Here is a 27,157-nt window from a genome sequence, read left to right as displayed (position 1 = left end):
GGATGGTGTCAAGCTTAGAGCATTGTTGGAGCGATACTCATGCAGCCAGATGGGGAGATTCCATCATGCACTGTGTAGATGGTGGGCAGGCTTAGGGAGCTAAGTGGTAAGCTACTTTGCTGCAGGATGCATAGCTTCAAACCTCCTCTTGGGGCTAGAATGTTAAATAGCGAGTACAGTTGAGTTTGTGGTCAATGATAACTTCAATAATGTTGATTCCAGGGGATTTTGTGATAATATCACGATTGAATGTCAAGGGGTGATGGTTATCTTGTTTATTGGAGATCATCATTACCTCTTATTTGAGTGGCACAAATGTTACTTTTCACTTGCCAGCCCAAACCTGGATATTGTACAAGTTTTGTTGCATTTGAACATGGCTTGCTTCAGTATTTGATGAGTCATAAATGAAGGCAAGGTCACTGATTAAGCAGCTGAAAATGATTGAGCCGAGGATATTATCCTGAGGAACTCCTGTAGTGATGTCCTAGAGCTCAGGTGACTGAGCCTCAATAGCCACCAGTTTAGTTTGTGCTAGGTATGACTCCAGCCAGCAGACAGTTTTCCCCAGTGCCCATCGATTCCAGTATTGCTTGGATTTCTTGATACCAAAGACATTCACTTCGACCTTATGTCTGGAATTCAGCTCTTTTGTCCATGTCTGAACTAAGGCTGTATTGAGGTCAGGAAATGAGCGGCACTTGCAGAACCCAAACTGAGCATCATTGAGCAAGTTATTGCTAAGCAAGTGCTGGTACATAACACTGTTGATGACACCTTCCATTATGAGATACAAGACATGGATAACATGTGTCATAGAAAACCTGAAAATAAACTTGAATATTACAACTGGAAATGTTTTCCAAATTTAGCATACAATGAAAAGGAGCTTCATAGAATGCAGCCATCATCAACTCAAGATTTATTTCCAAACAGTTTGCAGCAGAATTGTTGCGAGTTGTTTACATGAAATTGGCACTAATCAAAAACAACCACCTAATTACTTTAATCCCATTTCCTAGCACTTGGTCTTGGTATTGTAAGCACACATCTAAATACTACTAAAATGTTATTAGGGGCTTTGCCTCTACCATCCTTACAGACAGTGACTTCCAGATTCCCACCACCCTCTGGTTGAATACGTCTTGCCTCACATCTCCTGTAAACCTTCTGCCCCTTACCTTAAATCTATGCCCCTGGTCATTGATCTGTGAAATTAAATTTGCTTTCGTCTGGTTTCAAAACACTTTACAGGTTATTTCCTTTGTGTCAGCTACATGTTAAGAGCAGATCCTCTTCAGAATGGTAGACTAAATGCTGCATGAGCTACAGAGTGGACAGACAAACAGAGCGACATGCATACAGCAACGTGCATTTTAAGCAGCCAATAACTCAGTGAAGACATTTTGATCAGGTTAGTTCACATACTCTATCAACAATTAAATGCTGTTTTAGAATAAAGATAAAACAATTACCTGATGACAGGGTTTGGTTTACCACTTTCTTTTTGTTTGGAGTTTCAGATTCTGCACATAAAATTCTTTTGTGTGTTTTTTTATTGGTTGCTCCAGTTTTAGGTAAATTGGCCAAACTATTAGATTTTGCAAAGTTCTCAGAATTTATTGCTCCCTGTTGAGATACTTTGGGCTTTTCCATTCCATTTGCTTTTTCTGTCACAGCTACAGGTGGTTCTTCCTGGAATGCCGCAAGACCATCTCTGTTGCCTTCAATTGTAGCATATCTTGTTCCTGATTTTTGCTTTTTAGGTCCAAATTCTGTTCTTTGTTTGGGATTTAAAAATACTTTAGAAGTAGACATAGGTTCATTCTGTAATTCTTCCTGCAGCTGCTGCTCATAATTCTTCTTCAACGGAAGTACAGTAGACTTTCTGACTGGTTCATTTAGTTTGGAAGCTTCTTCATCCTCCAACTGTTTCAAGTGCATTGGCTCAGTTAGTAATTCAGCCTGCTTTTCATCTGTGACAGCTTTTTTTCCTCCTGTTTTATGTTTACCTTTCTTTATCACTTTCTGCATGCTTGAGCTTGATTTCTTTTCTTGCTTTTCTGGTTTCTGGCTTAATACTTGGGTTTTCCTTGGTATAATAATCTTTGACTCAAAACTGAAGCTCTCATTTCCCACCAGTTCAATTTCAAAGTCATTAGACTCAGGGGCTAATGTACTAGGAGCAATTTGTGTTGATGGTGGCAATACAGAAACAACAGGTCTGTGGAAAGAATGTGGCAATAGTATTAGATTAAGAACTGTATCCTAATTCCTTTCATATGCATATAAATGCTCAACCTGCATATCAAAATTCTAGATTTTATCTCATTTAAATTCATTTTTTTTTGCAAATTATACACAGAAATACCATGCAACTTGAGTTCATAGTTTTATTTCAAATAGTTGTTAGGTATAACAGAAGTTTGAGTATGCTAAAAAAAAAGACACTGTCTTGCACTCATCAGGACAATTCAGAAGAATATTAATTCAGGAAGAAAAGCAACATTTATACTGACTAGCAAGTAGAATCTGATTTGTAGAGATATTGCCATGGAAAATGTATCAATAATGCTGACTGATAAATAACTGCCAAATGTTATTTCAACTTTAAAGCAGGCAAATTGGCTCAGATTGTTCAGCTATTGTGCTGAGAAATGACCCAGTGAATGAAATACTGAGCTTTATACATGAAAAACAAGAATACAATAAGTGAGACAGTCTACAATTAAATAAAACCCATCTATTTGAAAGGAAGCAAGTTAATACAATAATTCTTAGATAATTCAGCACACAACTATGTTGTACACGGTTATATTACTTGAACAAATTCACAGCTTTTTTGTTTAGCAGTTCACTGTCCCAACAAACTGATCCATTCAAGCACATCAGGAAACTTTATTATCAATCAGTGTCATTACTCAGACAGGGGAGCACTTGTGATGCTATTATTATACTCAACACCACTCGATTAGAGAGGGGAAAATAAAGAAGCCACAGTTCTTATCTGGACAACTTTAAGTGATCCTTATGAAGCCAGGAGATAACAGGATTGGACATAGTTATATTGTCCTTAAAATTGAAGGCATGAAGGTTGCATGGTACATGTGGAACCATAATTGTGCAGGCAACCAATGCTTTCAGAAAAAGTGTAAGAAAAAAAGGATCAGTGGGAGTCTGAATATTTATAGAGTTACTTACTCCTTTCCAAAATGGTTGGACAGAGTCATATGTCTTTCAACATCTGAAGTGGATTGGATTATATTCTTTTTTGAGAGTGCATCAAGAGGGCTCCTCAGGACTACAGGTGTAATACTGGTGTCAAAACACAGTCTGCAAACAAAATTTAGCAAATCAGACTCAGAAATAATGAACAAACTTTAAGAAACAGACAAAAGAAGAGGAGAGTTATTGAAGAAATAACATCCTCAGAGTTGCCAGCTTTATACAGTGATGTAAAAGGCCTGTCATAAATTATTACGCAAAGTTAATATGAAGAGGTACATAGCCTGCAAGCTGCTAATTGCCTATTCTGTAAAATAAAAATACATCTTCTGTATTTTCTCAGAAGAATGAGTGGATATTGAAAGGTTAGGTAAGATACTACTATTAACAAATCTGCCCAAGTCTATTATTATTACTTCTACTCGAACTAAGGTACCAGTTTTTATACCTCATATTTGGTTTAGATCCTGGAGGTAAAGCTGAATCATTTGGAGTTGAGTTGATAACTGATGTTTCTGCATTGTAAGTAATCCCAATTTTTTCCACAGGGGTCACATCTGTTTCTGGCTCTAGGGTCTTCAATGTAACAAAATGGTGCTCTTCTGCTTCATCAACAAAGCCTCTTTCACCATCGTCATCATGATTAACAACATTGTCACCACCACCAGCACATTCATTGGTTTTGTTATTAACATCAGCTGCTTTTACCAGCTGAAGCTGCGTTCGTTTACTTGAACTGCAATAGCCTTCAGACAAAAGAAAAACAAAAAAAAACTTATAAAGGACTTATCCATATGTATAAAACTTGCATAAACAGCCATTGCAAAACAAAAAGTACAGAAGTAATTAAAAATAAATTCTACTCAATTTTCACCAAAAGAAAGATTTTTTGATCTATAAAGACACAAACAAACTGGTTGAGCGAAACGCACATAATAAACAGCTTCAGCGAACTATTACTAATAGTTATTAAAAACTGCAGAATCAGCATATTGTTCTCAGACAATTACTTCAATTGTGATTTAAAGGAAAACAACAAATTGATAGTCAATAAAAAAATTAGAAGCTTCTTAGGAAGTAGGAAGAGTTAGATGAAAAATGTTCATTCCGCGCACGAAATGTTGTTCACTGCTCACTGTGTATCAGATTTGCAATTCCCTCTTATAAAACAAGAATACTATGAATGTTGGAAGTACGAAATAATAACAAAATGTGCTGGAAAAACTCATATGTCTGGCAGCATTGTGGATTGCAAACCAGTCAACGTTTCAAGTCCAGTATGACTCTTTTTCAGAACCAGATCCCACTATTTTGCAGGATATCCTGCCCCGTATGTCCAAAGATTGGAGGGTTGAGAATTAGTCTTTTCTCTCATAAGACCACCCATGGCAGAAACATGGGATCCTGAGCAGATAGCATCTTCAAATTGAGGGACAACTAATGTTAATTCACATTAACTTTAGCCTAAAGATGAATCTTTTATTTGCACTTAAATTACGTCTTGCGACACAATATATTGTTTAAAGCAGGTCTTACGAGACATTCCTGCAGAATACAGTACCTCACTGTATTTCATCTCTGTAGTGACTGGAACCAAGACCAGGTGGATCTTATTAACTATGAAATCCTTGATTGGGGTTGTAAACCTGGGCCAAGGGGAGCCCCGAGTGACAGATATAAAAAGGAGATTCAGAGTTTCCTCATTCTTAGGACCGGCTCCGAGCCAGCTGGTCAGCATCTACATACTGTGCACATGTAAATAAAGGGTGACTTGGTGACGAGATACCAGACTTTAGGCAATTAGTTCAGTGGAAACATGGCACAACAGTATACGCTTTCATAAATTTCACTCGAAACACAGTCATCTTTAAATGGGTAAGCATTACTGACATCATCCTTTATTTGGGAAGCTTGACTTGTTTAATCCTGCCATCGCAGCCTAGGCCGGTTATATGGAAAGACTATTTATTTTTCTAGGTGTATGACGTTGGGACAGATGAAAACCAATGAATAACCCTTCTGACTGTTTGTGGACCTGCATTATTTTCCGTTATTAGGAGCCTAACTTGCCCTGAAGCACCAGATACGAAAGTCTTTCACGAGTTGACAGGTTTAGCTAAGGAATATTACAACCCCAAACCTAGTCTAATTCTGAGGCACTATCGGTTCTATGAGGCTGCTCAAGAACCGGGGAATCTGTACCAGGTTTTTGACACGGTTAAGATGACTGGTAGAGGCATGTGATTTTGGGTTAACCATTAAAAAGATGCTGAGACCCTGTTTGGTATGTGGGATTAATAACATAACCATGCAAAAGTGCCTACTAGCTGAAGCTCAACTGGTATGAGACTTCAAGCAGGCATGAGAACTGGATTTGTCATGAGAAAACGTAGCAAGTGGAGCACTCATCTGTCTGACTGAGCGTGAGCAATCGTAGAGGTCACACAAGGCATATTGTGAGAAGGACCCTAGGTCAGCCCACAGCAAAATGCCAAAACAAAGCTGAGCCTCAGCCAAATGAGGCTGAAATGCTCTTCAGGATCCGGGCCAGCAAGCCATTGTAGTTGTTGCCAGTATGAGGACTCGAGACAGCAAAGGAGTCCTACGAGGCCTGACTTGAGGAGGAGAACTCATAGATTGGTATCCAGAAGAGTGCATTTCCTGCAAACTCCACCTACATGTGGTTTGGAACAGTTAAATTGAATAGCAACATCCAAATCAGAAACAAAATAAACATTTAGTTAAATGGTCACCCAGTTCTCATGGAGGTCGATACCGGTGCAATAATGGGGAGCAAGAGCAATTATCCCAAGTAAAAGTCGCTGCCAGATACTGGCTGAACTCCACTAGGGTCATTCAGGGATTTCCAAAAAGACGTTAGGAAAAATATATGTCTGGTGACCAGGAATGGATGCCAACATATCTGCATTCGTGTGGTAGTGCTCAGAGTACCTACAAGGACAAACATTACCTCCAGCAGCACCGCCCAAATTTGTAGGAGTGGCCAAGTAAAGCTTAGACTCGTTTACACATTGATTATGCCAGTCTTTTCATGCGCTCGATGTTCCTGGATCTTTGTGGATGCCCAAAGTGGTTGAATGTGCATAGAGTTGATTGGCAAAGTGAGGAATGATGATTGAAAAGCTGCAAGCATTGTTTACAATACAAGGACTCTTGGAAGTATTGACCACAGACAATGGGATGTCATTTACTGCAGGGAATTCGAATTTCGGAAACACTTGAATGACATTCAGCATGTTCAGCTAATTCTAAACCATCCATCGTCCAACAGTCTAGCAAAAACAGCAGGCCAAATGATCAAGACAGACTTAAAGAAACAACTATAGCTTCATTTGATACCAATTGTCCTGGTTCCTGATCGATCGTAGGACCACCACTCATGCAACTACAGGGATAGCTCCAGCAAAGTTGCCAATAGGGAGAAGACTCCCTCTCTGGGGGCAGAGTGAAACGGCAGCAGGAACACCAATACTTCAGGGATGAGGTTTGATGTCAAAACCATAGAAATGGCCCTGCATGAGTACGAGGTGAAGTCAACCCAAAGTCAAGTCCCAAGATATACAACGTTTGATAGGTGAGGCAGTACTGAACAAATATGGATCAAAAGTTGTTACCTTGCAAACTGGGCAGGCACAAAACATATCTGGCCCCTTAGAACAGCCAAAAGGCCTGTCAGAAACCGTGGGTTCTCCTGTTCCGTGTAGTGTCCAGGAAACCTCAAAGACCAAGATGGATGCAGCCTTGATACCAGCTAAAGAGAAGAAAACTCTCCATAGACACTTTGGGCACAAGAGACAGGAATCTAGTCACCTTGTCAGGACTGGCTCATCAGAATCTATGTACTGTGCACATGTAAACAAAGGGTGACTTGGAGACACGATACCAGCCTTGTGTAGTTATTTCAATCTTCTTTTCCTGAATAAAGCTTTCTCAACATATTAATTTTGAGTCAACCTGCTCAGACATGTTAGTACACACACCTGAGGTAGGCAGGACTTGAATCCAGACCCTGGATTCTGGATTAGTGGTGCTGGAAGAGCACAGCAGTTCAGGCAGCATCCAAGGAGCTTCGAAATCGACGTTTCGGGCAAAAGCCCTTCATCAGGAATAAAGGCAGTGAGCCTGAAGCGTGGAGAGATAAACTAGAGGAGGGTGGGGGTGGGGAGAAAGTAGCATAGAGTACAATGGGTGAGTGGGGGAGGGGATGAAGGTGATAGGTCAGGGAGGAGAGGGTGGAGTGGATAGGTGGAAAAGGAGATAGGCAGGTAGGACAAGTCCGGACAAGTGATGGGACAGTGCTGAGCTGGAAGTTTGGAACTAGGGTGAAGTGGTTAACCCTACTGCGAATCCTCTTGCAAGGATGCCTGCCTTGAAGAAGTTTTCCTCCTCTCTCTACTTGAATCCAGACCTTCTAGTTCAGATGCAGGGACACCATTACTACTCCAGAAGAGCCTCACCACTTTATCAGCATGGATATTTCTAATCAACCTGTTCTGAGATGTTATGACACATCTCGAGAGCAAGTTGGACTTGAATGCAGACTTCCTGGCTCAGAGGTAGAGACACGACCACTGCCACAATACACTGCTCTTCTCAATATACATTAATTCATTTAACTGCACTGAAGGATAACGTTGGTATTCTTAAGAAGGGATACACCATCCTATGAATGAAGATGACTTTGTCCATTTTGAATTTGTTCAACGATGGCCTTAGTGGCTTCAAACAATGTTGTGTATGTGGCACGGTGAACATTCTCATGGATTGCTCAGGTTCTCTCTCTTTCCACCACATGTTCCAGATTTCGCTTTTGATGTCAGCCTCAAGGTGGAATGTTATCTTCTTGACTTGTGACCTTTAGTTGTTCTGACAGTCAACAGAATTTGCTCATTGTTGTTCTAGAAGGTCAGATATTTCTACATCTCTTTTGTCAAACTAGTCTTGGCGACAGTGTTGTCTAAAGCCAATGGTCTGGACACTGGTGTCCAGTATAGCTGACTTGACTTGTCCCACTGTTTTGAAACAAAGTTGGGTGCATGAAGAGTTTTGACGATATCACATTGGTAAAGCTAAGACATTGATCTTTTGCTCATTCTTTTTGTTTCTTATAATGTCTTTATATTAGTTGGATGTTCATTCCCAATCGACTAAGGTGCTTCAGCAGGCATCAGTTCCAAGCACTCAAACAACTGCATAATTCAGGAGGTGCCAGCATTTGGTGTGGGATGGCCTGAGTTTTTTTTTAATATTTGTCCTCTGGCAGAAAATAGTTATGAAATTTATGATTACTATAACGAGGCCAAAGCAGAGAACACCTTGTCAAGAGGACAACAAAATTCAAATTGAATTCTCTCACTGTTCCCCAATGTTACCTCTTTGGACATCATGTCACAGTCAACCCTATTAATGTCTCCAGAAGGATAATCTTTTCTTATCTTAGAATGGCACTTAAAGCCTCAAGGTCAAAATAGAACATTCCCTTAACATCTCATCTGATTCAATGGTTGTAGAAAAAGCACAGCTTGATTCCAACTGAGCTTGGGGTGGAGTGTCATAAGATTGCAATGACTGAATATTTCAGGCAGTGCACGAAAGATTCTATTCTGGCCAAGAAAATAATCTTCCTGGACCATCCATCTGTTACTTCAGTTTCCCCTCCCTAGGGAAATTGGTCTCACTGAGGCACCAATGTCAATCTGGAGTTTTTTTTAGTTGCCATTAAAATCACTGCACAGATTTAAATTATGATGTCCATTAAGTCAGAGAAAACATTTTTAATTATGGCAACTAATATGTTTTTAATAATAATTGCTGTAAAATAAAAAATTTTCCAACTGTTAGTCCACAAAAAATGTGTGATGCCCCTGTATCTTAAACATTGCAGATGAATTGCTATGACAGAAGAAAAGTTTAATTCCAGCTGCAAGATACCTTAACTTCTTCTTGTTCTTGCTCCTCTTCCCACAGTTTCGACAACATACAGCACACCATTTTTCCAGTTCCCTTCAATTCCGAAGAAGAATCATATTGAACTCAAAACTCAAGATTCTTCTTCCACAGATGCCCCGAGACCTCCTGAGACACATCAGAACTTTCTTGTTTTATTTCAGATTTCAGCATCTGTAGTTTGATTTCATTTTACAATTGCATTTTGGACTCACTCGGAGAGAGCATTTGACGTTACTGAACATCACAGCGTAATGCTCCCTCTTTTTAGTACCTGTCTCAGCAAAGAGTTTGAGCTGAAAATCCACTGGAATTCGTCATTACCACTCATGGAAAATGCCTGGAGATAATTCATGTCCAGCGTAAGGAATTCTACCAGCTAGAACCAGGAAGACAACAAGTGCCAGCAACTTGTGTAAGTGAATAACTGCAAAATCAGAACAGTGTTTAAGACAAGCCATGCCTTTATCTTTTTCGACAGACTTTGTCAAAGCTGGTGGGCATCTCTACCAACACAAACATTTTACTCTCATGCAAGATAAATATTGTATTTTTCAATAATGTATATTCTACCAAACTTTAAGTGCAGGATGATAAAGTTCAATAAAAAGTGTAATTTTTAAACCACCTTTTTTCTCCAGGGTGCATGGCGTGACGTGCGTATTTACATACTTGCATAACCCAAACTGTTCCTTCATCTTCGCATATTTATTTGAGTATATTTGTTTTTTTTTAAAATCACCCAGTTATTTCTTATTGACTAAAGGAATTTAGACTTGTTTTAAATATCGAACCTGATATGGTCTGAAATTGACCACATCGTCAATCTAGTTGCATTTAATTTTTAATTTTAACCAGCGGAGAGGGAGAGTAGAAAACAAAATTGAGCACTCATGATTGCAACGTAAATGACAAAAATCTGACAGCACATAATGTGTGCGAGATGACCTAGTCTAAATTTCCTATTGTTTTTACACAAATGTCCAATCACACCATCTGGCCCGATTGATTTTATGCTTTTGGATGCCATCTTGGTTCTAAATTATTTCAGCCATCATACCCATCATGCACAAGTCTCAACTTCACATCCTTGCCTTCACATTGAGGCACATATTTGATAACATATCCAAAAAAACAGCAAACAGAAAGCCCTGTCTGGTCATTTTTGTTACCTGCTAGATTTATGTCTCTGTAAATTCTCACCCAGTTTTTAAAGGTAGTATCGTACTGCACTAGAACCAAATTGATTTTAACTAAGTTTGCTTGATACTTTAAAGAAGTTAATAAGCATGAATTATATAATTTACATTCTTTCACCCAACTCATTGAAACATGAAGTGTTGTTAAAGAGTCTACTTAAATCAATGCTGTAGATATTTCAAACAAACTTCTATAGTAGATATTTTAAGTTGAACAGAACTGTTCCTATTTATAACAGAAACAGGGAACAGAAACTCAGCAGGTTTGGCAGCATTTGTAGAGAGAGAAAGAGTTAATGTGGAGTCCAGTGACCCTACAAATGCTGCCAGACCTGAGTTTCTCAGCAATTTGATATTATTTCAGATCTCCAGGATCTACAGTTCTTTGTTTTTATTTTAGCTCTTGATTATATTCAAGTACGGAATAACTAACACTTGCTGGATTTTGAACATTTTACAGCTCAAAATTGAAAAAAAAAGTCATATGAACTTTCCATAGGACTGTTTATCTCTCCAGTCTGCAAGTGACAAACCCTATAACGTTGCATCTTACAATCAATCCAGCAAATGCATCAAAATGCTGAAGCAATATTACTACAAAATAACAAAATGAAATAAGTGGCACAAACCATTGCTTTCTTTTTTCTTGTCTATGAAAGAATCTTCAACTTGAGACTGATTATTTTCAGGTACCCGCAATGGAGTTCTGGCAGCAGTCAATGTCTAAGAGGAAAAAAGAAATAATCTTTTAAAAAAAGCATATAAACTAAACACTTTCCTTCATTTAAGTGTCTCCAACCCTTAATTTTCAATCATTGTGCCCCACCTGACCTAGCCTGCAGGAAAATATTGTATCTTTTCTTTTGTATACTAAGTGAAGAGATTCACATTAAACTTGTGTTTAACGGACCAATAGCTACAGTTATGAAACCTTTTACCTCTGGGGTCTTGTCTCAAGTCTAACCAAACCTGCTGAATGAAGATCTCATTACTCTATTGCTTTCAAGGATCGTAACTGAAATTAATCTGATTGTATCAATACATTTCTGAGTAGATAAAGTGCACCAAATATATTATACAGATGTTAATAAGTAGCACACTATACATAACAGAAGATCGAAATAAGACACATCGGAAGTTGTCATAGAGCAGTTGACCATATGTACCTGGTCTGAAAACCCCAAATGTTAACACTGGAATGATGTTAACCCCCTCACAGAAACATAAATTCATCTCCCTCCTAATAAAATAGCAATTCCCCACACAATCTCCAATTTACTATGATTTTTAAAAATCACAATCACAATACACACTTCCAATAAGACTAGTTAAGAGATTAGAGAAAATCAATTTAGTGATGTAAAAACCCCAAACAAGATAAAATAAAATTTATGTATTTTATTACCTTGTTACCCTGAAGATCTGTTGGCGATTCTTTGACTAGGCTTTTCTCTTTTGGTAGCTGGACTTTAAAGCGAGATGCAGAATCCAGATGTGAACCACTGTTATTAATACTGTCTAAAAATAGTCAAAGATTAATACCAAATTAATTTCAGTCTTCATTAATTTAAGTTTCAAACACCAAAAATAACTGTAGCCAATCATGCTTCAGTAATATGGGTTCAACTTAAACAAAAGTAACTTCTCAACTCACTCCATTATGCTAAATTTGTAGTGTAACATTCAGATTATTTATCCATTTGTGGTTGGAGAATTCCTTAATAGTTAATCATAACTGTTACACAGCAGCACTATCAAGAAGCTATGCACTTTATTACAGGCTAAAATAGACATCCTCAATGTTAACAAAATAATTAAAACAATTCTTTATGTCAAAAATCAGCTTTTGGATGTACTTTGTATTTGGTTTTAGACACATAGCATAAGTCTGTAATTCAAAACCCATAGTGAGGATGTAGTTTAGCTGTTGTTCTAATTATACCTAACAATATCAGTTCATATTTATATAGTGCCTTAAATGGAATACAACAATCCAAGGCACTTCATATGATATCATAAATACTGAGCTACATGAGGTGTTATTACAGCAGATAACCAAAAACTTGGTAAAATATAGGTTTTAAAGAACTGTCTTCAAAAAGCAAAGCATGTTAGAGTGGAAATAATCAATTCCAGACTTGGAACTCATGCACCTCAAGATGTGGTCACCAATGTTGTAACAATCAAAATAAGAGATACTCAAGAAATGCGCAGATAAATGTTCAGAGTGTTATAGGACTAGATATTAGGGATAAGTGAAAGATTTGGCACAGGTTAGAACATAATCAGTGTCATTTGGCTTCAAGTTTAAGGAGCATAATAAAAGAAGGCTGGCAGGAAGAACAAGAACATAATCAAGTCTAGACATAATGAGAGGTATTGATAAGCTTCTGCGAGACCAAGACAAAGGTCTGCACCATTACTCAGCACATAATTATACACCCCGTTCAAAGAGTTATGGTTTGAAATCAACTGCCTGGGCCAGTCATATGATGAGTGACCTTAGTCCCCTGAAACAGTTCCAAATTGGGCCAAAGGACATACATTAGTTACCATGAAAGGCTGAGATTTACTTCAAAAAATTCAAAGAAATATGATACAATTTCTTCAAAATTTTGAAAGCATTATTTAGCCAAAGTGAACAGGCTGTACAATATAAATAAATTCAGGAGGACTGGGACAATAAGAATAAAGATACCCAATAACAAAAGTGAATACAAACCTGAGAAGTATTTCTCATCATGTGATCAATCTATTTCACAAGTTCCTGGAACATGAAGCAAACACTCAAAAGGGAACTGGAGGAGTATGAAAGACAAAAACTCGTATATGGATAATAGATATTTCATGAAGTATTGTATTTCTCCATCTGTAATGTCCCTTGGCATCTTCAGTAGTCAGAAAGGAATTGCCCATCCTTCAGTATGAAATTAACCAGAGGTATTTTGTGACCAATCCTTGAAGATTGGAAGCATTTTTAATTTTTTCCTCCTTGAGCAGTGTGCATTGCTGACAAGGCCAACCTTTGTTGCATATCCCTAATCACTCATGAGAATGTGGCAATGAGTTGTCTTCTTAAACCACTGCAATCCATCTGGTACAGATACATGCACAGTGCTGTAAGCAGGAGAGCTCTCAGGTACCAAACTGAGTGTCAATGAAGAAACAGTGATATAGTTCAAAATCCAGATGATATTTGGCTTAGAAAGGGCTTGCAGATGTGATATTCCCATGCACCCCTGCCCACCCTTATTTGATTCCAGGGGTAGGGTTCATGGGTTTAGAGGTGCTATCGAAGTTGATACAGTGCATTTTACATATGGTACACCCTGCTGCCACTGCACATCAGTGGTGAAAGGAGCAAATGTTTAAGTTTGTGAAGGAGTTGTTGATCAAGTGCACTCTAGCTTGTATTAAGCTTCTTGAATGTTATTGGAGCTGCATTCATCCAGCTGACAGGAACAGTATCCCAACATCATCCTGATTTATGCTCTGTAGATGATGGGCAGGCTTTGAGAAGTTAGGATGTGATACACTTGCCTCAGAATTCCCAGCTCCAGCCTTATCTTAGCAGGAGCTACAGGTGATCCGCTTCAATTTTAATGGTAATTTCCAGGATGTTAATAGTTGGGGATTTAGCAATGGCAATACTAACGAATGTCAAGGGACGATGGCTAGATTATCTTGTTTGAGATGGCTAATGCTTACCACTTGAGTGGCAGGAACATTTCTTGTCATTTTTCAGCCCGAGCCTAGGAATTGGCAGAGATTCTTCAGTATCTGATGAGTTGTGAATGGTATGGAACATTGCGCAAACACCAACTTCCCCACTCATTTTATGCTAGAGGGAATGTCATTGATGAAAGCAGCTAAATGCGGTCAGGCCTATGACCATTGCCGTGAGGAGTTTGTGCAGTAATGTTCTCCAACAACAACAATACTGCACTGAGTCCACAAGGCTGGTAAGTGCTTTAGTAGAAAGTGAGATGCTGGACTGGAACATTGCAACATGTTTCAGGCAGAAGTATAAACATGGGAACAAGGTGTTACATACAAATTGCAAGCAATTAGAAGATCATGGTCATGCTTGTGGACATTCTAAAGATGACATCTCATCTAATGTGGAATTAATTCAATCGTTATCTGCACATCTGTACCATTGGTTCTTGCTATACATTTCAACTGTGCAATTACTGTACTTGAACATAAGTATGTATTAGTCTAATTGCATAACTTCGCAGAGTCTTAGAATCATATGATATTTTGTCACAGGAGGCAGCTATCTGACTTTTCATTTTCATGCCAGCTGTCTGTAAGGACTTACCTTCAAAAAATAGTTCTGCAAATGCTTTTACTTTTCTTTTAGTGATCCAATTTTCCTACAAAGGCTTCAAATTTAAATCCACTACGCTCAGGCAGTGTATTTTAGATTACAAGTATTTACCACGTTAAAAACATGTTCATATCCCTCTTCTTTTGTTAAACACCTTAGAGCAGGCTCTTAATCTCTCCACAGTTTCTCTTTATCTACTCTGTCCAGACACTTCATGAATGTGAATATTTGTTTCACTTCTCTTTCCAAGGACAAGACTGGATAACACTTGCAGTATCCCATATAATTTGAAGCATTGCGTATATAATTAAAAACAATTGCTCATGGTACAGTATTCTACACAGGACATATACAAGTGCAGAAATTTCTCTTCATAGCAGCCAATCTGATTGCAAAAACTCTCTTTGAAAGCAAGTGGTGGTGTTGGGAGAAGATGCTAAATTATAACACTCTGAACTATCATTTGCCCCATGGAAAAATTAAGCGAGAACAGCTATGCTTTCAACCACTTGCTATTTACTATCCTTTGATAGAATGCTTAATGACAAGAAAGAGAAACAATAAAACAATGTTTCCTATCCCTACTGTGAAACAATTAAAAGTACTGTTCAAAAGGGCAACCACAAACTTTACACTTGAGCTCTTTTGAATGTTAAATATTCAACATAAGACACACTAATCTTTTAACCTCTCATTTACTTGTTCCAGTTTCATGTCATGATCTTAGCTGATGGTAACAATGAACACGTCAGATCCTACAGTGAAACATGCCATGTCAGGTAAATTTTATTTTTGCAATTTGCTTACCTGAAGGTCAGTCACTGAACATATTCACAGAAGTTGTCAATGTACTTTTAACAAAAGAACACCCAAGTTTATTTCATAATAAAGGGAAAAAATAACTATTTGAAACCATAAAAGCACTATGTGAAAGTGTCATTATAAAATCTTCAAAGTAGATATTCAACCCTTTCACCTCACAACAACCTTAAAAATGCTCAAAACTCAGTGAAGGGTCATTTTGTTCCCACTTCAAAGCTCCTTGTTCTGCTGGCATAGTTATATTTCATTTCTTTCTAACAAACATCTGCATTAATTCAATGTTATCTTCTTTTGACTACAAGACATGGGAGCAAAAGACAGACCATTCAATCCATTGAGTCTGCTCTGCCATTCAATGAGATCATAGCTGATCTGATCAGATCATCTTCAATACCATTTTCATGCCTTTTCCCCATTGTGGTACGATGGCTCAGTTGTTAGCACTGCTGCCTCACAGCGTCAGGGACCTGGGTTCAATTCCAGCCTCAGGCAACTCTGTATGGAGTTTGCACATTCTCCCCTTGTCTGCGTGGGTTTATTCAGAGGGCTCCAGTTTCCTCCCACAATCCAAAGATGTGCAGGTTAGGTGAACTGGCCATGCTAAATTGCCCATAGCATTAAGGGATGTGTAGGTTAGATGCATTAGTCAGGGGAAATGTAGAGTAGTAGGGGATACTCTTCGGAGAGTCAATATGGACTCGTTTGGCCAAATAGAATCCCGACAGTGTGGAAACAGGCTATGAAACCCTTGATTCCCTTACCGAGTAATAACGTCAACCTTGAATATACTTAACGATACATTTCTAAAGCCCTCCGCAATAAAATATTCCACAGATTCAAAAGAAATTCTCATCTCTGTCTTAGAAGAGTGACCCCTTATTCTGAGTTTATACCTGCTAATCCTACAGTCTCCCACAAGAGAAAGTAACCTTTCCATATCTACCCTATCAGGTCTGCTAATATTCTTGTATGTTTCAATAAGGTCACCTCTCAATCTTCTAAATTTGAAAGAGTACAGGCCAAAGCTACACAACCAGTCTTCCTAACAAAATCCTTCTAATCTCAAGATCAGCCTGCTGAACCTTCTCTGGACTGCCTCTAATGCCAGTATATCTTGCCTTAAATAAGGGATGTAAAACTGTTCACAGTTTTATGATTGAGATCTGGCTATAACCAAAACAGATTTATTAAGACCCCCCCTATTTTTTATTTTTCTACTCCATTCCCATTGAAGTAAATGCCAATGTTCCATTTACCTTCCCTATTACACGTATGCTATCTATTTGAAATTCATGCACAAGCACTTTCAAATCTCAGTTCTGTAGCTTTTTGCAGCTTTCTCTATTTAAATGATATTCAAAAGTCACATGACACTTCGCCTTAAGAAGCAGCAGCATTCTGAAAGCTCGTGATTTCAAATAAACCTGTTGGACTATACCCTGGTGTCATATGAGTTCTAACTTTGTCTACCCTAGTCCAATACCGGCACCTCCACATCATAAATATGCAGTTCCTCTAGTCTTCCTACCAAAATGCATAATTTCACAATTTCATACATTATATTTGATCTGTCAAGTTTTTGCTGACTCACTTAACCAGTCTTTATTCCTCTGCAGACTCTATCATCCTCATCATTTCCCACCTGTTTCTGTGTTAGCCACAAACTTGGTTATATCATATTTACTTTCCTTATTCCAGTCATTAATATATATTTTAAATATTTGTGGTCCCACCAGTGATCCATTGGCCGCTAATAACAGGTTACCATTCTGAAATGCCCCTTTATCTCAACTCTTGTCTTCTATAAGGTAACCAATCCTCTAGGTACATAATTCTTTGAAGTTTCTGTCGCATAAAGACAGGATGGTTAAAAAGGCATTTGACACGCTTGCCTTCATTGCTCAGTCCTTTGAGTATAGGAGTTGGGAAGTCACATTAAGGTTGTACAAGACATTGGTGAGGCCTAATTCTAGAATACCGTGCCCAGTTCTGGTCACCTAGGTATAGGAAGGACATTATCAGGCTGGAGAGAGTTCAGAAGAAATTTACCAGGATGTTGCCGGCTATGAAAGGTTTGAGTTATAAAGTAAGACTGGATAAGCTAGGACTTTTTTCACTGGACTGTTGGAGGTTGAGAGGCGACCTGATAGAAGTTTATAAAATAATGAGGAATAGATAGAGTTAATGGTAATTGTGTGATGCTGCTGCTCCTTTAACAAGATTATGCTGTCCTTGGGTTTTTTTCCAGGGCGGTCGTAAAAGCAGTGGTTCCAAAATGTCTAGATTTGAAGGGTTTTGGGGCCAGTTTGATTATAGATAACATATACTGCCTCAGGAAAAAGGCTTTCGAGTTTAAAACAAAACACATGCAGAATGAGAGGCTAGTAGCCAGTTCTCCCAGCTCAGCTTCTCTCTTTAGTTTGACTTTTAGCAGTCTGACTGATTACTGAAAGCAGGAGAAAATGAGCACTGCAGATGCTGGAGATCAGTCAAAAACTGTGGTGCTGGAAAAGCACAGCCAGTCAAGCAGCAGGAGAGTCGACATTTCAAGCATAAGCTCTTCATCAAGAATGCCCCTTGTAGAGGGAAGAGGAGAACTTCTTCACGTTCCTGATGAAGAGCTTATGCTCAAAATGTGGACTCTCCTACTCCGCAGATGCTGCCTGACCGGCTGTGCTTTTCCAGCACCACACTTTTTGACTCTGCTCACTGAAAGCAGTCACTCTGTTTTGATGCTCCTGGTCCAAGAAACAGCCACATGGAAGGTGTTGCATGCTGAATCCCTCTGCCATCTCTTTCTCCTGGAAGACCCTGTGTTTGATTTTTACCTTGTGTGCCAAGTGGTGTTTATGGTATTGTTGCAAGTATTTGGAACATCATCATTAGGTTGGGATAATCTATTGGGTTTTCAGATAGGTTAAGTTATTCTGTATTCTAATCTCTTTTGTTTGTGTTTCATCCAGTAATATTGGTTTGGATGTAGGTTTGCTCGCTGAGCTGGAAGGTTCATTTTCAAACATTTTGTCACCATACAAGGTAACATCATCAGTGAGCTTCCGCACAAAGCACTGGTGGTACGGCCGACTTTCTATTCATGTGTTCAGGTTTCCTTGGGTCGGTGCCATCATTTCCTTTCTTTTTTCAGGGGGCGGTAAATGGGATCCGATGTGTTTGTTGATAGAGTTCTGTTTGGAATGCCATACTTCTAGGAATTCTCGTGCATTTCTGTTTGGCTTGCCCTAGGATGGATGCGGTGTCCCAGTCAAAGTGGTCCTCTTCTTCATCTGTATGTAAGGGTACTAGTGAGAGTGGGTCATGTCTTTTTGTGACTAGTTGATGTTCATGTATCCTGGCGGCTAATTTCCCATAAAAGAAATGAAACAATTTTTTTTTTCACACACAGCGATGTTCACGTGTGGAATAAAATTTCTGATGAAGTGGTGGATATGGGTACAATTACAACATTTAAAAGACATTTGGATAGATGTGAATAGGAAAGGTTTGGAGGGATATGGGTCAGGAGCAGGCAGGTGGGACTATTTTGGTTTGGGATTATGATCAGCATGGACTGGTTGGTCCAAAGTGTTTGCTTCCATGCTGTATGACTATCCATGCTAACATATTAAGTCTAACAGGTTTTTATCTCCTAAGGAGCTATTCTATGATAACGTATCAAATGCATTGTGAAAATGCAAATATATTACACCCACTGCTTCACCTTCAAATCAATCTTGCTTTTTAACTTCCTCAAAGAACTTTAATAAACTTTTCAGCCATGATTTCCCCTTCACAAAGCCATGATGACTTGGCTTGATCATGTTATGTATTTCTAAATGCCCTGCTATTACATCCTCTAAAATTAATGTCACTTCATGGGACCTTAAATAAATTATTGACACTGCTTCTATTACTTAATATGGACTCCTTAATCTCCTCTTCCACAGCCTCAGTTTCTGGAGCTCTCATACTTAAACTACTCCAGACAACCTTTCTCCTGCCCTAATTCTTCTGGAGACTGGTGAATGGCACTGGTCTCACAGGTATTTTCTCTTGAATGATCTTTTGTCTGAAAGAAATCTGCATGCTGAACTTGTGAATACTTCTCCCTTTCTAAACGGCCAACTGCTTCAGTCCATCTCCCTGTTCCTAGGACAGAAGACATCAGTCCAATTTTTTTCTCCTCTTTCATTTCTAAACAAGGAGCTAATCCCCTCAAGGGTTCACATTTCCTTATTTAAGTGCATGTAAGCAAATTTCCAGACACCTGTTTTAGAACTCAAGAATGGAATTAAGTCCTTCTTAACCCACATACTCAAGAAATACAATCAAATAATGAGCTATAGATGCTTTTGTCTACTTTAGAACCCAAGCTCCCAAATAATATTTCATAAACCTTCATCACAATTACATATCCAAGATTTGTTAATTGTCAGAATATATGTCTGAGAAAACACCAATCTGCATTATAAAATAAAAGAAGTGCAGGTGCTGGAAGTCTGAAACAAAAAATGCTGGAGAAACTCATCAGGTCTGGTACCATCTGTGAAATGAAAGCAGACCTTTCTGAAGAAGGGTCATTGGACCCAAAACATTAATTCTGCTTTCTCTGCACATATGTTGCCAGACCTTCTGGGTTTCTCCACCAATTTTTCAGACTAATCTGCATGCATTTATTTTAAAATAAAACTAGTCAATATAATTGGAGAAAGGTATATTCCATTTGTTAAAATGTTTTGCTCTCTCCCTGCTAGAAGCGCATTCCCATAATTGATCTCAGCTCACAGCTAAAAACCTAGCTGAGCACCGTGCAGCAGCATACTGCCACAACCCCTGTCAAGTACTTTCTGAAGACTTTTCATGCCTTTCCTTTACTCTGACATCTAGCAGATGCAGAATCAAAAAGTGTAGCGCTGGAAAAGCACAGCAGGTCAGGGACATCAGGAATTTCTGGTGAAGGGCCTATGCCCGAAACATTGATTCGCCTGCTCTTCAGATGCTGCCTGACCTGCTGTGCTTTTCCATCACCACACTTTTCAACTCCGATCTCCAGCACCTGCAGTCCTCACTTCCTCCTGGTCCTCCGTCTAGCAGATGCAATCAAGATCAGGTCTTCTACAAGTATGGTAACCAAATCCACTTATCACAATTCAGCGTGTTCACAAATCATATAACAGCACCATGGAATAGAGTTCAATATATCCCATTTAAATTGGATATTTAAGAATAGTTCACCTAATCCAGCCAAGAAGTTATTTAGAATGGTCGAAGTGTTGATATTTTTCTCAGAGATGATGGTCATGGGTTTTCCTGGCAGTCTAGAAAGATTGAAAGAAAGAAAAAGATTACAATAAGAAATAGACATACTTTAGGTGCACCCAAAAACACCTATAACTCACTAAAATCAAATGAAGAACTGTGGATGCTGGAGATCTGAAACAGAAACACAAATTGCTAGCAAAACTCAGCAGATCTGGCAGCACTTGTGAGAAGAAAGCAATTAATCTTGAATCTGGTGACCCTTCGTTTGAGCCACTGGGTTCAAAGCGGTAACTCTGCTTTCTGCAAAAGCTGCCAGACCTGCAGTTTCGCCAGTAATTTCTGTTTTTGTTTCACCTATAATTTACATCAATGAAATCTAAATAAATGATACACAAAACAATGTCAAAATATATTAACATACAAACTGAAAGCTTGTTAAAAAGTTCAATAACAAGTCAAATCTTTCTAAAACGCTTGCATTCATTTGGAGCTATCAAGTGCAACAAATTACAGCCATGTCAGTAATAATGAGTTTTAGTTATTCAGTTATTTTCGCCCCTTCCTTTAACCACAGGCATACATAAGAAAGATGAGCCAAGGAGAGACCCCATCAATTTCAGGATCGTTGAATTATTTGAGTAGAAAGCACAATGATATCATCTTGAGAAAAGTAAATGTTTAAACATAAACAGCCAAAATGATAAAATTCAAATTACTAATTTTCCATGCAAACATGATATTGCAGCATGAACCTTACATGAGTGAATATTAAACCCTATCTTAATCAATATTTCAGAGTATACCATGCCCAAGCCTAAGGAATAAAGAAACATTATTCCGAGCAGCCTACATTTTTAAATATCAGCTTTCCAGGGGTTATGGTTAGTTTGTTTTTACATAGGGACTCATGCCAGCAAAGACCTCTTTTTTAAAAACCTACATAATTTCTCTACATTTCGCCTTTGTGGCATGTTACATCTCTTACTGCATAATAAAAATGCTGCAAAACAGCACTGATTTCTTTTCAGTAATTAATGCTGATTTGAAAGTGAAGTTGTAAGGTCTTGCAAGTGTACCAAAATTTTATATCGACTCTTTTAAACAACACTACTGTAGAGTTATTGCTATTTAATCTTTAAATACTTTAACTTCTTAGATATTTGTCCAGAATCTAAGACAGTTTGAACCATTTTTAATGTGAATTAATTCTCCAGTTGAATTACAGGGCACTTTTCACAACTGATACAAGGCTTATGAATTTATCCAATATTCTAATCCAAATTAAACCACCAAATTATGGCTACTTTTAATAACATTAGAAAAATTGGAGCATGTGATTTCATACTAATCTGTACAATCATAGAGTCATACAGTGCGAAAATAGGCCCTTCGATCCAACTCATTGATGCCGACCAAGTTTCCCAAACTAAACTAGCCCCAATTGTCTGCATTTGGCTATACCCTTCTATCCCTCCCTATCCATATACCTGCCCAAATTGAAAAAAAATAGTTTCACTGCACCAATCAAAATGCAGAAAAAGCTCCATGTGGCTATTTGAAATCACAAACTTTTGCAGCTCTGCTCCTTCATCTTGTCAGGTTTACCTAACGCAGGAACAGTGCTCAAAAAGCTAGTCATTTCAAATAAATCTGTTGGACAACAATCTGTTGTCCAAATCTGTTGGACTTCTGACTTTATTTCAAAGAGAACAACACTAGTTCTGTAGGTTGCCAACATAACTAAATATTTTATCACTGGTACCATTCAAGTGAATCACTTTCACATCTTGTTTCAGGCAACATTGTTGTTAAATCGTGCACCCAAAATTAGACACAGTTAGGGTATAAGCAATATTTTCTAACAGTTGGGCAATACTTGCTTTATAAATAGAGACAGTATAAAAACAAGAAATCGGCATGCATTTTCAAAAGCCCACCAAACCTACCCTGCCCCATTCAAAGTCTTGCCCATTTGAATACTTTCACAATCTTTATCCTTTGTTAGTTTTCTCTCTCCTACTTTGTTCTGCCTCTTCTGTTTCTCTATAGATAAAAGATCACGATCGTATTGAATATGCAACAGCCCTGATGACCCCAAAATGCTTACACCAGCTCGGAGTTAATATGTTCTTATCACTGGATAAGACAGCAAACCAAGACCAACGTGCACAATTTCTAAGTCAGTGAGTTGCTGTTTGCTGATGCTGTGTTGTCATGCCGTAATGAAATACACTCACAGTAGCTTGTAGATTGGTTCCCTCAGGATTGTAAGGAGCTCAAACTGAAATCAGTATTAGGAAAACCAAAGTTAATAGTCATGACATAGAGACACCTTCCATCAACAGCGACAACCAGAGTGGACACAATGGGCCAAAGGGCATTCTTCTGTGCTGTAGATCGAGATGACAATAATAATGAGGTGCAATGATGTGACAGAGATCACCAAAAATCAAATTAAAACTAACCAACAAAAGCTTTATTGAATTTTTGAAACACCATATAATGAGCCGGTATAAGGGGAAAGCACCATGGAAAGAACAGTGCAGATTTTCCAATTTTATAAAGTATCATAGACTGATCTGAAAATATGCAAAAGAAATGACTGTGACATTCAGAACACCAAGCAAGACTATGAAATAAACAGAATTTTAGTCATTATCCCACTACAATCTGAATAGAACTTCAAACACAAAGATGGCCAGCCACTACTTAAAGGGAAATAAACAAATTCACTTTCACTTCTTTCCAATGCTGTGAGGAATTGTTATACACAATGACAACCATGACAACTAATACGGTTTTGCTAGTCTTTTATCTTGCTAGTCCTTCATGACATCTTTGTTTCAGGGTATTGACTATAACTGGTTGGTTACAACTACCTTCTAATGAATTATTTTATTTGCACTGATGCTCATTTTGAAATATCTCTCATTAGCTTTCATTAAAGAGTGCAACATCTAAAGTGCAACCGGACCATGGCAAAGAGAATATTACTTATGTGCACAATATTATCTCAAAATAGAAGTTCTAACTATCAACTGATAAAACCCCCATTTATCTCTCCACCCTGGAGGCTCCCTGCCTCCATTCCTGACGAAGGGTTTTTGCCTGAAACATCGATTTTCCTGCTCCTCGAATGCTGCCTGACCTGCAGTGCTTTTCCAGCACCACTCTGATCTAAACTCTGGTTTCCAGCATCTGCAGTCCTCACTTTTGCCTAACTGATAAAATAATCCGAGTGTTCATTACTCTGATATTTATGTCAGGTCATTTTGAAAACTTAATTTTTTGAAGGATTGAAAAATATTTGTAATACAAATACCATCTTCTAGTTTGCTTGTGCATTGTGCTAAAAGCTAGAATACCAACAGTGATTCTTGTCAAACTTCACTGATCAAACTCAGGCATCAGTTTGCATAATGTAACAAACCCCCTTCAGCTTTGCGACAAGAATATAAGTTTGTGTCAGAGTTGTAATTGATGCCTTGGTTAAAAAGGATTTTACACAGTAAAGTGTTTTATTTAGTATTTAATATTTTGTTAAGAACAGGAGATCAAACATTTAAGTGATATTTGTTTCCTTTGCACTTCAGATTTCACTTTGACTAGAAAATTAGTCCCAGTTCAGGTTTTAGGAATAACAATATTTTGAAAACAATCTAAAAATGTGGATAATTTTGAAAGCCAAAATCTTTTATTCAAACTAAAACTGATTTGTCGCCCAAATTAAATAAATTACATTGCCCATTTGATACAGCAGAGGTTGTGTGAAGTGCATGGTTTCCCTCTGGTCCTAATATTACGTTGGTCATACTATGTATGCTTCACCCAGATATCAATACAGCCAATTATACATCTCTAAAGAAGGCTTAGAATAATAAGATCCATTAATCAAGCTTCTTTCGTAAATAAAATAGATTTATTATAAAACAAAACTTACTCAGCCAAGATGCAAGGCTGGTTAACACAGCTTACAGTACAAAAGTTTGAATATTTATCCCTCCAAATAAGGATTTGCTCTGCATAGATTAACTTTGGAAAAGAATTTTGAACAATAATTGTTCAACCTTGAAGGAAAGAAAGGATAAAGAATGAAGTGTTCCAGATAATTTACAGTCAGCATTCTGGCACAGGTTGAGGGGTGTCATTAAATGCAGGCTGTTGTCTTTGGGACGTTCGAAACTCAAGTTCATTCAGGAAATGTCGAGAAGAAGTATTTCAAATGCTTATCAAGAAAATAATTGCATCAAAACTTCAATTCTGATACTGAACCCATACAAAGGGTTTCTCAGAAAGTCAGAGGCTTCCTTCTTTCAATCGCCTGTAACCCAGAAAAATTCCAAACAACATCTAAAACAAAGCCATATACCCGAAGCAGGTGATTTCCAGTAATTCAAGCAGTTAACTGACGACGTGATTTTCAGTAAATCCAGAAGCTCCACAAAGTCAGCTGGTTGGATAGCACCATTTTATTTCTAATAACTGGTTCAGAAAAAAAAGGTGCCCAACTATACTTTCTTTGACTTGTTAAAGAAAACAGGTTCAGGAACCCAAATGCACCACAATCTTTCAATATAAATTCCAAAAACGTCTATAATATTTTTCTTAAATTATCATGCAATTTTGAAAATATACTGAGTTTGAGTTCACCTAAGTCATGAATTAGGTGAAATTGACAGGAGATGCATAATACACAACAATGACTGCTCTTATCACAGATATAAAAGTTTTTTTTTTCTTTAAAGTGGATTTCAGTACGTTTAACAATGCTATCCACATCTTGAATAAGGCTGCAAAAGACTTTTGAGATTTACAAGTGCTTTATTATAAATCCAGTTGGGTACAGATGCCAGTTTTTATCTTCCCTATCCAGAAGCCAACAACCCAATGGAGAAGAAAGCAGCTTTCGTTTTGAAAATAAACCCACCACTAATTAAACTAAACATCCAAATGGTCAAATTACAAAGAACCCAGTTTTTTTAAAAATAACAAATCACCTATTTGACTAATTAAACTAATGAATAACAAGCACTGCCCACCAAGAGATAAACCAGTTTTTTTAAAATTAAACAGTCAGCAGTATCCATGACAGCTAGGATAATTAATCTATTCAGCCATTTGTGTCCACTCAGCCATTCAATGAGATTGTGATGTGACATTATAAACATCAGAAATTCAATAACTACTCATTCATTGAAAGAATCAAATATAAACTGTTATACAGGAAATAAAGCCACAATAACTCTGAAATAAACTAGTAAGTGACAAGGAAAAACTTATATAGGAAATAAATCATTTAGCCATGTCTGGGAAAAGAGGGAGTCGAAGCTACATGAACGGAACTGTTTAGACACCCACTCGACAACTCGTTGCTTTATTGCCACAAGGCCAACTGATTGCCCTGCAAAGGAATTTAAAGAGTTAATCACAAGCAAGCTGTGCTTTCAAACAGTCAATGCCAAATATTACAAGGAACAGGGAAGCTACTTCTGATGAGACGGCTTGCTGCAGACTTGATGGGCTGGAGTCAATAACTTAGAAACATTCTAAAGAATCAACAATAGTCTCACATCATCGACCTGAAGAACAAAAGAAACAACAAGAATCCAACACCAAAACAATTCAGCAGCAAATCTTTGAAGAACATCACTGCACAAGGATCGAACCCTGGACACATCCAGAGAAAAACACTTGGCTGGAATCGTAGCTAAATTCATTAATTCAATGAACAGCTAAGTTGAGTTGTGAGGCTTAACTTGCTTACTTCAAGGGTTGTTTTTGGCGACTACATGCAATAAAGTTTGAATCATTGTTTCAGTACTTGACTGTCTGAGAGTTTTTTTTAAATAAATAGCCAAATTTAAAAACATAGCTAGTGGTGATTACACAAAATGGCTAATCTGAAAAGGTCCTTCCTGTCTATGCCCTTTAATTTTATACATCCAAACCATGTTACCCTCAGTCTCCTCTGCTCCAAGAAAAACAACTCTTGACTGTCCAATCTCACTTCATAACTAATAACTTTGGAACACTAATATCATCTGCATTAGCAATCACATCATCATTGGCCTTATTATTCTCCAAGTAATAATTTTCTGTGCTATCAAGCACATTTAATTTTCCACATTTCTTGAATGATTTGTCGAAAATGTCCATTCTGATTTCATCCTGGGCCTCCACAATCCACTCACATATGACTGCTAACATCAACGGTCCTATGTTCCCTCCCTTTGGTGAATATCTTTTCTTCTCTGACCATCCAGCCATTTTCCTCATGTTAAGCTAGAAGGGCCTGTTTAGAGAAACATTTAATGGTTAAACAAAAACCAGTAAAACCATTGGAAATTAATGC

At 37.9% G+C, this 27,157-nt stretch overlaps 1 protein-coding gene across 3 annotated transcripts in view; it reads right to left on the bottom strand.

The window, feature by feature from the left end:
* The window catches only part of LOC122565174 (uncharacterized), a 108,744-nt gene that overhangs the window by 62,945 nt on the left and 18,642 nt on the right, over nt 1-27,157 (bottom strand). For 2 of the 3 annotated variants that reach the window (XM_087995244.1, XM_087995250.1), the window contains exons 3-8: nt 20,779-20,861; nt 11,797-11,909; nt 11,021-11,114; nt 3,674-3,971; nt 3,202-3,333; nt 1,476-2,224 (exon numbers count right to left, since the gene is read on the bottom strand). In XM_087995244.1, coding sequence (XP_087851370.1) covers nt 1,476-2,224; nt 3,202-3,333; nt 3,674-3,971; nt 11,021-11,114; nt 11,797-11,909; nt 20,779-20,861 — 1,469 coding nt within the window. Of the gene's footprint in view, nt 1-1,475; nt 2,225-3,201; nt 3,334-3,673; nt 3,972-11,020; nt 11,115-11,796; nt 11,910-20,778; nt 20,862-23,042; nt 23,087-27,157 lie in introns of all 3 variants that reach the window. The other variant, XM_087995253.1, reaches the window with a different exon arrangement.

This window comes from Chiloscyllium plagiosum, unplaced genomic scaffold (assembly GCF_037043375.1).
Source record: "Chiloscyllium plagiosum isolate Xiang-an unplaced genomic scaffold, Cpla_swu_hap1 HiC_scaffold_2, whole genome shotgun sequence".
Lineage (NCBI taxonomy): Eukaryota > Metazoa > Chordata > Chondrichthyes > Orectolobiformes > Hemiscylliidae > Chiloscyllium > Chiloscyllium plagiosum.
Note: the sequence above shows the minus strand (reverse complement) of the source record. Positions and strands in the feature narration are given on the sequence as shown.